The sequence below is a fragment of the Papaver somniferum genome, chromosome 2 (assembly GCF_003573695.1).
Source record: "Papaver somniferum cultivar HN1 chromosome 2, ASM357369v1, whole genome shotgun sequence".
Classification (NCBI taxonomy): domain Eukaryota; kingdom Viridiplantae; phylum Streptophyta; class Magnoliopsida; order Ranunculales; family Papaveraceae; genus Papaver; species Papaver somniferum.
In genome coordinates this window covers 210,005,737-210,018,730 of record NC_039359.1, presented here as the reverse complement: position 1 = coordinate 210,018,730, position 12,994 = coordinate 210,005,737, and the positions used below count along the sequence as shown (strand labels likewise).

The 12,994-nt window shown below is 37.3% G+C and overlaps 1 protein-coding gene across 2 annotated transcripts; it reads right to left on the bottom strand.

Annotated features, from left to right (window-relative positions):
• Positions 1-9,747: 9,747 nt before the first annotated feature.
• LOC113350400 lies at positions 9,748-12,017 on the bottom strand. Of its 2 annotated transcripts, XM_026594533.1 has the most exons (3): positions 11,785-12,017; positions 11,186-11,685; positions 9,748-10,946 (listed from the first exon to the last, which is right to left on the bottom strand). In XM_026594533.1, exons 1-3 carry the CDS (start codon positions 11,816-11,818, stop codon positions 9,834-9,836), a joined length of 1,647 nt encoding a protein of 548 aa, XP_026450318.1. In that variant the 5' UTR covers positions 11,819-12,017; the 3' UTR covers positions 9,748-9,833. The 2 variants fall into 2 exon arrangements, with proteins under 2 accessions (XP_026450318.1, XP_026450317.1); XM_026594532.1 differs by having other exon boundaries at positions 11,186-12,017.
• Positions 12,018-12,994: the final 977 nt, after the last annotated feature.

The following is a 12,994-nucleotide window of genomic DNA, read 5'->3' as shown; positions in this document are numbered from 1 at the left end:
TAACAAATACCCATCTTCTATTCAACAGCAGCAGGTTCATTACCGTCTTCAATTAATTGCTTATTCTTCCAATTCGTAAACACCCTATCTTCGATTCAGTTGTATTCTGCCATCTAAAACAGCAAAATCCCCTTTTTCTTCTTGGTTGCAACATAGATCCAGATTTAAACCAAAACCCTAATCAACCACCATCAGTGGTTCGAATCAAACTCTCTCTATCTTTTTCTCCCTCGATCTCTTGTTTTCTATCTCGATCTTCTTCTTTTTTTCTCTCAGCAAAAATATTACAGCGGCGGTATCTGTGGAGGAGAGGAGAGGAGAGGAGAGGAGAGAAATAAAGAAACAGATAACAAATGCTTCGAGAGAGGAAAAAAAAAAGTGAATCCGACGGATCACGTTTCGTTTGATCCACTCATACGGATTGAGAAAAGATCTTGACGGTTGATATTGTATATTGGATTCTCATACGGATTGAGAAGCATGTGTGTTTCTCTTTGTGCTAATGCGAACTCATATATTAGGTTTAATTATGGACTTTTGATACGAAAAAAAATCCAAAAAAAATATTAATAAATTTAGGACATTGTTATCGACATTCTGATATAAGAAAATCAAAAAAAATACATAAGAATGAATCGGGAAAATGAAAAATGAATTCGATAATTGGTGTGTTTCTTTGTGCTTTTGTGCTTTATCTTTGTGCTTCTGGTTTGAATTTCGACTAGTTACATAGGTCATGAAGTAATTTCAAATGTCGTATAACGACATGCTAACTATGAACCAAGAAGCTTTGAGAGAGTTCTGACTTCAAACTTAGCATGATACATCATCAAAATCGATAAATATGAAGCTCAATGTCGATTCGAACTTCAAACTTAGTATAATGGCATATAATCTATGAACCACGAAGCTCTGCGAGGGTTCTGAATTCAAACTTAGCATGATACATCATCGAAATAGTGGTGTTCAAGGTTTCTTAGACATCGGCATGCAGATGATCCAGCCTGGAGATCGTTAGATCCGACTCGTGAAGTTGAATACATAACTCGTGGTAGGCATTGTCCCAACCTGTATCGTGACCCGACTTTGAGGTATCTTTGCCAGATTGAATGAAGAGTGCACTCTTGTTCTTGCGAGAATCTGCGGACTTGGTTTGAGAAGAAGGTTTGATAGACCTCGGACGACATGAGTTATCTAACTGAGTTTGAAGAAGTTCCACTTTGTTCTTCAGACAGTCGATCTCTTCGTTTAAACTAGCTACCTTGTTACGAGATTTGCGAAGATCAACCACGACTTCAGCTTTACTGTTGATCACACGCTCGTTATCTTCTTCCAGGTTCCTATAGTTAGCTAGTGACGAGGAATGAAGGTTCCTCGAAGTAGTCAGAGAGTTGCTGACCCCCTGAAGTTCAAACCTAAGGCGCTCATTCTCGTCGTGAAGATGATAATTTAATTCCTCGTTACAAGAACAATCAATAGACAAGCGGTCCACTTGTGAAAAAAGAGTCTCAACCTTCTCATTCAAAATCAAATTCTCGGACACATAGCATTCATTTTGGGTCACGAGGTTCAGATTCTCAGCACACGAATATCTTCTAGCGAGGCAGATGCTTCGGAGGAATCCATTTGGCGTTGCATACAACGAGCTTGACGAAATACAAAATAATAAAGTAACAGAAGTAAAAGTAAAGGCAAAGAACGATTCTGCGAGGGGAGGGAACTTACTTAGAAGCTTCTCTATCTTCTGGCTCTGCTTGCTGGAATGCTCTTTTTCCTCTTGAAGCTCCTTTGTCAAAACTTTGATTTGAGCCTCGTCCCTTTTAGCCTTCTCGCGAACAAGTCTAATTTCCACGAGGTTGGTCATGTGACGGCGAACCTCCTACAAATTGAAGAATCGAAATTCAAGAAATGTACATCGGGACAGAAAGAAGACATAATGGGAAAAGCATAAAAAGTTCACTTGGTTCATTAAATCTGAATGTTGTTGGAGAGACAAGTTCATAGAAGCATTTAGCATTACAGACGATTCTTGAGAAAGGAAGTCATCAGCACTAAAGGTCACCAGAGATTCTAAGGCACGAGATCTCATGGCTGGATCTTCGCGATCTTTATCGTAGACCTCGTGAAGGAACTTCATGTCCGGATCATAAAGAGGATTACAAAACACCGATGGAGCCGCCTGCTTCTTCTTCTCGCCTGCAGAAGGATCCTCTGTGGACTTCTTCAGACGCTCAACCTTAGGATGAATAGGAGGATCAGCTACTTTGGGAGGAGGAGTTATGCGAGGCTGAGAAGGTTGAAGCTTGGGAGGGGTAGAGAGATTTGTGAGTACGACAGAACTTGGGACTGCGGTCAAAGCATCCAGATCCAAGACCTTTTGTTTCCTTTTGGACCCTCCAGCAGAAGGGACACCAGTCAGCGAGATAACAAGTTCTCCATGAAAAATGGATAAAAGGATGGAATACGCGAAATGACAATAATGGAGAAATAAAGATACCTGAGAAGAAGGAGGAGGTGGAACAAGAGGATCACACCTTTTTCGCCCCTTAATTGATTCATGAACAGGCTTCTTCGCAAGGAGAGTATCATCTTGTAAAGAATAGAAGGTTAGAATTTAAAAATATCAGGCGAAGAAAAATAATAGGTGAGGTAGGTACCTATTTGGGAGTTAAAGATTTGGAAGTAACAACCTTTCCCTTGGACGTCTTGAGAAGACCAGCAACAGGCATCACGAACTGAAAGAAAATGGGAACATAAGAACAAATGGGGCCACAAAAAGAAATAAGTCATGGGGAAGAAAATCATACCTCGGCTGGCACAGACCATCGAAACTTCCAAGGATTGCAACCAGCGTGATATCGATGTTTAGGAAGAGGGCCTGGGTGAGGAGTCCCCTTTTTGTCAAAATCCCAAACAAAAGGGCCACCAACCACCAAAGGAAACATCACCCAATCATCATCACAATAGAGGCAGAGTTGGGAATCCACGTTTAACAGAAGAGCTTTGGTCGGAGCCACAACGGCATTTCAAACAAGATCAATGCTCCACTCCTGGTACTCTCTCATGCTGGTGAATCTAGCTGAGTAGTTGGCCACGAAAGAGTCCACATTGAAGTCACGAGAATAGAATTCTTCAGCTGCTGATGGGACTTGCGAAGTACCATTACCTGAGCGAATCCTAAACTCGCTGGAGATGCGAATTGCATTACCAGAAATTTGGAAAGCTCCACACTGCAACTTACCCAGAATCTCGAGAAAGAGGGAAAGATAATCTAGCCCTCAATTGTCCCAGAGTGACGATCATCTTGTCGGACGTCCAAATATCCGACTGAATCCACTTGTAGTTCAGTTCCATGTCATGAGTAGCAGTAAAGGGTGGAGCGGGAGTTAGGGTTAAACCCATCTTCTGAAAATCTGCTTGGAATTCCTCAAGAGATTTGAGTAAGATAGTCGCGGAAACCTTCTTGGGTGCCATGATAACGAAAGAAGAGTAAAAGATTGAGAAGGATAGTAACAATGGCATAAGAAGGGGAAAGCGCAAAAATCAGATAAACGCAGATTAAGGGAAGAGGAAAAGAAACCCCAGACCTAAGTCAAGTGGGATATAAATAGCACGGAAAAGATGACCGGCTTAGTGAATCGACGACATGTTTGAGGTATACTAACCGGTAACAGACGGTTACTTAGAGAACGTGGTCATGTGGAAGCAGGAAAGTGGAGAACGTGGCGGTTAAGGAATCCAAAGCGGTTTTTATTCCATTCTCGTATGGCTCAAATGGAATAAGAAAAGGAAAAATGTGGGTACACGAAATAGATTCGCCACGTGTCTAACACAAAAGGAAGAAGCATGACTAGGAAATCTCACTTAAAGATCTCAGTCAGGGACTTGTCAATTCGAATGTCAGAATTACCTCGTCACCGACCTATCCCGCGAAGTATCGTACAGAAGCGAGGAGACTTACACGAAGAATATAAGTTACGAAGGACCAAGCTAGAGTACCCAACAATATACCAACGAAGAAACCGAAAGAACGAAGTACGGAAACTTGGTTGAAAAGATAGATCGCGAAGTAAATATGCACACACTTGGTTTCCGGCACATGGATTTATACACTAATGTGTGAACACACTATATATGCTTATATCCATAGTTGATTACGTAATCTCAACTCTACATTTCAATCATCAAAAACATTCTTTTATAATGTTATAACAGTCGTTATTCACAACTATCGTCATCGAAGCTATTTTCAAGATTGAAACGTCATCATGACTTTCGTCACGGGTTAAGATGAAAAGTGGTTAAAGCGAAAGCTTACCAACACATATTTCGAGAAAAAAATAGGCGAGTAAACTCGGTTCGAAATAGCAAATGTGGATGTATGAAAACTATCATACTTATACGACTTTGTCTCAAGAGTAGGAGATAAAGTAGATAGACTTTTGAGTGATAGATAAATTCAAGTCTCCACATACCTTTTAGTCGGATAAATTTCCACTGGTTCCATGAGTAGTTCTTCGTCTTCGTAAGATGATCGCCATGGAGTGTGGAGCTCAACTACACTAAACTGTCCTAAAAAGAGACTTAGCTATAAGTAGTCTAGAAATCAAGACATATATTTTTGACAACTAAACTTGACAAACATGCTTGAGATAGCATCGCATGCGAGTTCGACCGAGCAATGCTCTAACAAATATAACAGTTGTTTCAGATTCAATTCGATCACAAGGAAGGAGAAGGGTCGGTCTGTAGGGAGGGAATCTAAGAATGTGTGAAGATCAATGAAGATTGACCGATTGATAATGTTATGTGTTGAATTGCTTTGAAAATGATTTCTCTGTGTAGACGAGAGACATCATGTGTAAGTAATTGATAATTGACTATCGTAGGTTGAGTCTTACTCGGATCGGTTGTATTTACTTAACCATGAATGTCTTATCTTATCAAGTCATAGGTTGAGGAGCCAGTTTGTTTGCAGAGTGGTCGCATATCGATATACTGTAAGTGGTGACATTTGAAGAGGAGTGGAAGAATAAGGAAGTAGGAGGACGTGCGTAAAATTGAATATTGACTTTATGTGGGAGACTTGGTTGATTGGCCATCCACTATTGTATTTACTCCTTCAACTGCCAGCACGAATTACACACATTTCTCATCGTCGATGTACTGCATATCGTACGTGCTTGAGGCCGACAGAATAAAACTCTAGTGAATATCCCCACATGTGACATGAATTGATGTCGCATGTGAAAGTTTTCTTTGCATCCGTATTGTATGTGGTCAATTGTTGACCTAGTTAGACTATGAGTCTTAACTAATGAGTTGAACATAGTTTGCAATTCATGATTATGATGGATGAATCATGAAGTGTCTGCTGAGACATCAATATGCTTTGTGGACCATAGGTATTAAATTAGGTCACTGATAATTGTGGCATATAATGATAGTCGAATGACTTGGATCGATAAGAATAAGTTTTATGGGATTTCTAGATCGATCATAAGCCATTATGATATGTCTGAAGTCGTGTGAAAATAATCACTGCTTAATGATCATAGACGATTCGTGTTCAATCCACATGTTATGAGTAAATCGAATGACAAGAAGAGAGATAACAATAAAATAATGATCGATTGACGAACCAATAAAATATCGAATGTTGGACGTTGATAGACCAATTGAGTATCGGTTGATGAATAAATAAAATACTGATTGCTGAATCAGTGTGAATTTCTCGAATGTTGATGGTTGAATCAACATGATAAATATTTATTTGCAAAGCAATTGACAGGTGAATCAATAAAACATTAATTAATTAAAATATTAATAAAATATTAGTAGTTGGGCCGAGTATTATTAAAATATTGATAGCTGGAATGAGGCCCGTAACTTTTGCATTTATATTATATGAATATTCCATCTTCCTTGTTATATGAGGCCCGTAACTTTTACATTTTTATTAGTTTATGTTGCTAGTTTGAAAGCCTTTGGATGAGTTAAGTACAATGGAGTTGAGTTTCTCCATTTGTCTTTCCAGAACTTCATAACCCTTCTGTTAAATAATTTGACATGAGAGTTATGCTTGTAGAAGCCATTTCTCCTTATGAATCCCATTCCAAAACTCTCTTCGATATGGTAATTTGAACTCAGCAGGACAAATATCCTCTTTTTCAGCTGATTCAGAACTCAACACCACCAGCTGAGAAGGCGGTTCAACGAGTTAGACCAATTTATGGATTTTGAACATGGGCAGTGATTCATTTTTTGACGTTGTGTGAGATTATTTTCTTTTTCTTTTTTGCAGTTAAGAATTGAAAAAGCGGGGGTCTAACAACCATACCCAATATTTCGCTTAACAATCTGTATGGACAAACTCCAATATACTTTTAAGAGAATCAACTAGACAGTCAGACTCAATCTTAATAAAAGTATATCCAAGAGTTATATCTCTCTTTCTCGATTCAATACTTACTCAAGCAAATAGAAATCTGTGAGTCTAATTGAATACAAGAGAAATCACTTGAACGGTACCAAAGACCAATATTCAAGGATCAATCAATTTCAATCAACAACCAAAGGTTGGATTTCCCAATTGATCGATTCAACGCACAACCTGTGATATTTCAATTATATAACAAAATATAATGCGGAAAAGAAATAACACAGGCACCAGAAGTTTTGTTAACGAGGAAACCGCAAATGCAGAAAAACCCCGGGACGTAGTCCAGATTGAACATATAGTTTATTAAGCCGCTACAGAACCTAGCCTACTACAAACTAACTTCGGTCTGGACTGTAGTTGAACCCCAATCAATCCCACACATGCAAGGTACAATTGTTCTCTTTACGTCTCTGATCCCAGTAGGATACTACGTACTTGATTCCCTTAGCTGATCTCACCCAAAACTAAGAGTTGCTACGACCCAAAGTCGAAGACTTTAATAAATAAATCTGTATCACACAGAAAAGTCTATGGTAATAGATAAATATGTCTCTCACAGAAATACCTACAAGTTTTTGTTCCATCTTTTGATACATCAAGGTGAACAGGAATCAATTGATAAATTAGACTTATATTCCCGAAGAACAGCCTAGTATTATCAATCACCTCACAATAATCTTAATCGACTAGCGAAAACAAGATATTGTGGAATCACAAACGATGAGGCGAAGGTGTTTGTGACTACTTTTTTTTATCTTGCCTATTGGAGAAATTAATCTCAAGCCAATCTTACGATTGAACTCAAATACGATAGAAACAGCAAGATCAGGTCACGCAACTACAGAGAAAATAGTTGGGTCTGGCTTCACAATCCCAATGAAGTCTTCAAGTCGTTAACCTACAGGGTCTCGATAGAAACCTAAGGTTAAAGGAGAATCGACTCTAGCTTATACAACTAGTATCACACATGAGGTGTGGGGATTAGGTTTCCCAGTTGCTAGAGTTGTCCTTTATATAGTCTTTTGAATCAGGGTTTGCAATCAATGTTAGATTAGTAACAAAGCATTCAATATTCACCGTTAGATGAAAACCTGATTAGATTCAAGCTAATATCCTTCAAATGTTAGATCGAACTTAGCTTGTTACATATAAATGAAATGCACGTTTATTTAGGTTTGTGTAATCGTACCCAAACATGTACATTTAGTTAGTTCAACAGTCGTTAACCAAATGGTTAGTCATATGAACACTTTCATATCAAACATATTCATCTTAAGCATAACTAGTTCAAATGACTCAAGAGAACTAGTTAGAGAGTTGTTAAATTGCTTAGATCTCATAAAATTATATAAGACACAATCGAATCAAAAACGATTTGATTCGCTTGAATCAATTCATGAACTTTATAGCCACGGTTTGTAATTATGCATTCCTTAGTTTATATAAGTTTAAGTTCATGAATAATCGTTTTTAGAAACTAACCCACTTAAGTACGCATATTGGTACGCGGAATTAAGTGCACGGAATAAGTTTGTTTTCAGTTCACAAACTCCAGCAGAAATTCACGGGATGTGAACTTCCGACAGTGCGTGTACTGGTACGCGGACTTCAGTTCCGGTTTTCGTGAGCAGCAAAGTACGCATACTTTGGTTCAAGGAATAAGGACTTACACACGTATGAGTTATCATACAATGTTTATATCCTTTCAAGGTTATATTGTAAACTCTCATTTCAATCATTGAAACATTATTAGAGAACGTTATATAGTTGTTGTTCACAAGCTATTTTTCGTCAAAGAGATTTTCAAGTAATTGAAACTAATATGACTTTCGTGACTAGTAAAGATGAACTTACCAACATATATTTCAAGAAATAGATAAGCGAGATAAACTCGGCTCGAAATAGCAAATGTGTATAATCATAGTCTATATAGCAATACAACTTTTGTCTCAAGATAGGAGATAAAGTAGATAGACTTTTGAGTGATAGATAAGTTCAAGTCTCCACATACCTTTTAGTCGATGAAGTTCCACCAGTTCCTTGAGTAGTTCTTCGTCTTTGTATGATGATCGCCATGGAGTATAGAGTTCAACTATACTTTCTATCCTAGTACGAGACTTAGCTAATAGTAGACTAGAAATCAAGACTTATAGTTTTGATCACTAACATTGACAAACATGCTTGAGATAGCAACGCATGCGAGTTCGACCGAGCACTGCTCTAACAGGAATGAATTGAAATTCTTCACTTAATTTGATAACTTTGTAAATTCTAGCCTTTTCAATTATCTATGTTTTAAGAAAACATTTTTTTTTGGTATATATATTTCTTGTGAGACATGTTATCGCGTATACCAATGTATAACACATTCGACAGATTTCGCATCCATTATGTGCATATAACTTAGTAGTAGCAAAACTGACGATTCAGAAATGCATGTTCCCTGAGTCATTGTTCACTCATCGCCGGTTTATTTCCTAACATTGAAGCATGTTAACAGAAAATACAAAACCCATATAGTTGTAGTAGTGTTCAACTAGTTCGTCGCATCAAAACACAACATAAACCAATGTACAACAAAGCAAAAAAAATTATAGCAAAAAGAAAAGCCAAACAAAAAACTAGTTATATTAACACCAATAAATAATCCTAGTGGGGGATTACAATTGAATATACCTGCAACAGGATCAAAATATTTTACTAACATAAGACAAGGATTATTACGCTCGATTTGTGTAACCATATAGAAAAGGAACGATAAAGTGGCAAGAAGTATCAAATAAATAACCGGCATAAACTATAGGAATACTACGTACTTTTGTCATCCCATTCATGTGATCACTAAGTAATGCACTGCCCTCCTTTTCGAACTGGTCGACTAATCAATAATTATGCATAATCTTCCACCATGGATTGTAATCCAATGCTTGGCTTTCATCAAGAAATTGTACCCATACGTACAAATCACTAGGGTGACAATGCTTATAATGAATGAAGCCAAGGGAAGGGGAGTGCATAACAACAGAATGAGCATGCAACTCTAAGACACCGTATTCCGCATCCATTATCATGCATCTTTCTAATAGCATATCTGACGATTCATAAATGAGGGCTCATTGAGTCATTGGGAACTCATGCGTATGATAGCAATGATCTATTTCCTAACACTAAAGCATGTAACCAGAGAAATAGAAACCCATATGTAGTTGTTTTATCCTTTACTTAACTAGTCTGTTGCGTCAAAACACAACACAATTCAATGCATAGCAATAAAAATAAAATAATAATATTGTACCACAAAAAAATGCTTAACAGAAACTTGTTATATTAACACCAATAAATAACCCTAATAGGGGATTACAATGACATTTTACTAACAACACATGGAGACTTATGCTCGATTTGTGTAACCATATAGAAAAGGAAGTGACAAAGTGGCTAGAAGTATCAAATAAAAAACCGGCATAAACTTTAGGAATACTCCCTTTGTCATCAGACTCATGTGATCACTATGTAATGCACTATCCTCTTTCTGGAACTGGTCAATTAATCTATCTTTATGCATAATCTTCCACCATAGAATTGTAATCAAATGTTTGGCTTTCATCAAGAAATTGTATCCGTACGTACAAATCACCAGGGTGACAATGCTTATAATGAATGCTTGACTCAGTAATGGATGATTGATGTAAAAAGGGGGAGACATACTGATGAAAACAGAAATAAAACTTAAGAGCCAAGCGGTGATTGAAACAACCATCATCCCTATGAGAACTCTAACCTGGTGATTAGTAGTTTTTTCAGTGTCGATAAACCCACTTATAACTAACACTATTATGCTCAGGGAGACTAGGAATGCAATTGCATTATAAGTCATGTAGAGATTGTATATTCTCGGATTTCTGTAAGCCAATACTGGTGTCCCAGCGTAACGTATTAAATAAGGGGAAAACCTAAGCTTATACTTGGAAATGATTTTGTTCCACTTCTCATGTCCCAGAACAATACCTGGTGATTTTCCCATCACATAAGGTGAATAAGCAGTATAAGTATCATTATCTAGTGTGGTTAACAGATCTTGAAGAAAATCGGTGCTATTCATCATATTTTGGCTCTGGGTTAGTTCTTGTTGATCTAGGTATCGACCAAAGCGACCAGACTTAGTGGACTTAGCCACAGACCTTAAATAATAAGTAAAAATAACAGGATTTTCACTAGCCTTGATTTTGGAGTCTTCTTGAAAAACACCACCTGGTGGATTCATAGCAGCTGTAAAGGCGATTCCTGCTACCAATGTTGCAACAACCATTAAGGCATTCACTTTCTCTAGCATCCATCTCTGCTGATCGGAAGGATTTGTTTTCTTCCTCTTATGATCAAACCAACCAATTTCAAGACCATCTCTTTCTGCCTCTGGAAACATATGTAATGCTTTGACGTGCTCATTATTTAAAGTATCTATATCGATTCCGATGTCCTTACTCTCCACTAAGTACTTTATAAACTGCAAATCAAAAAAAAAAAAAAAAAAAAAAAAAAAAAAAAAAAAAAAAAAAAAAAAAAAAAAAAAAAAAAAAAAAAAAAAAAAAAAAAAAAAAAAAAAAAAAAAAAAAAAAAAAAAAAAAAAAAAAAAAAAAACTTTATAAACTGCAAATTAAGCGAAGTTAATCCAAACAAATTAGGTCTAAACATCCATTTTATGCATTCATAAATCTCATTTTATATGATAAATGGTATAGTTACCTTCATTCGCTTCATTTCTGGAGCGGGCTTCGTTTCTGCATCAAGCTCCATTTGTACAGCAAGGTGCAAAATTGTGTTGCCATCAATGTTTCTCGAGTTAATAAATGGACGAATAAGGTTGTTCAAAGTTGGTGAACCCGCTGATGGCAAATCCTCAACCAAAAATTTTAGGGCATTTAAACTGTTATGTTTAACGCAAAGGTGTAGTATGGTCTCATTTCGACCATTTTGGAAGTGTATTGCTTCCGGTTTCAGGTTAATCAACGCCTTCATGATGTTAACTCTGTCTTTCGTTGCTGCTAAATGTAGAGGTGTCCGCCGTTCATTATCTTGTACCATACAAGCATCACTGTTGGAATCTAACAATTTCTTCACCATAGAAGGGCATTGTCTTGCAGAAGCCAGGTGAAGAGGAGTAAATCCATGCGAATCTTGCGCCATTATGAGTTCTCTGTCTCTCCTTAAAAGTTCTCCCGCAAACTTGACATGGCCACACATAGCTGCTATGTGTAAAGCAGTTCTCTTGTGAGCTGTAAATTTTTCATCAAGAGGAAGACGTGAATTTTCATTAAGCAACTTGTCGAGGAGTTTAACATCACCTCTCAGTGAAGCTTCATAAAGCCCCGGCGCCATTAAGCTCACGCTCGTTCTCAAACCACTAGCTCCTATTGATATATGATGAGATGTATTCACATATTCATGGACCTTACCCCTTATTAACTATTTCAAAGAAGAACCTACTTAAACCCAATTGAAATCATAAGAAGACATTTAAGTTTCGAGACTTATCTGTCTCCTCTTTCTCCCTGGTTTCTCTGCATCGGTTTCTCACAATACCAAAATATTAAATTAAAGAACGCGTTAGTCCCACCACCATGACCATTCAAGAGAGTGCAATAATTGAGTTAAAAACGAAAATTAAAAACAACCACATGTCTTTCGCATCTTTGCGAAAGATCAACTCCGACTCTACGAGTTTATTGGTAAGGTGAAATTATTAACATGACAAGAAGCCAGCAAATGAAACTCAGTCAACGGATGGAAGACGTGCACGGCATGATGCATTTTTCACTTGTTTTGTTTAGAGGTCTAATAGGTTTTAAGTACATGAATGTTTATACTTTTATATTAGGGTGTAGTATGCCCCTATTTAGATACCATAATGCACCTGATGCGAAAATTATCTGAATTTATAGGTCAAGTAAGAAAATAATTGATCGAAAACGCGTTACATCCCAATCAGCTTGAAAATACCAATCAACTGACGATATTTTCCAACATTATCTAAATACTCTCAGCGCTGCCGGCTGGGATATATGCTTAGCTAGTAGTACTATATGTAGCACGACTTCGGGATTAAGCCGCGTTACTCAAAGTCAAGCTTTTATAGAATGTTTTTGTCTTTATCTCGTGGATCACGCACGACAAACTTTCTTTCATTGTTTATTGCTTTATGCCAATCAAAACCTGCAAAGACTTTTCGTTGCTATGTGTCCATGTTGACAGTTGACTTATTTGATTGATAAGAAAAAATCAAAAAACAAATATGGAGCAAGTTGTATTTTCTGGTCCTTTTAACAAAAAGTCTCCGCAGACCGAGGGAGAAACTACACGATAAAAACCACCGTCCTTCACAAATTTTCCTTTGTACGTTTTTTGAGGGGGCGGGTGCACTGGGCCTATAAAACTGTGAAAAGCGGTTTTTATCTGGCTTGTTTTCTCGGTCTGTAAAAAAACGATGTTACATTAATCAATGTTGACTAACACAATATTAATTACCGAAGCTGATCATTAGATATATTGATTGGA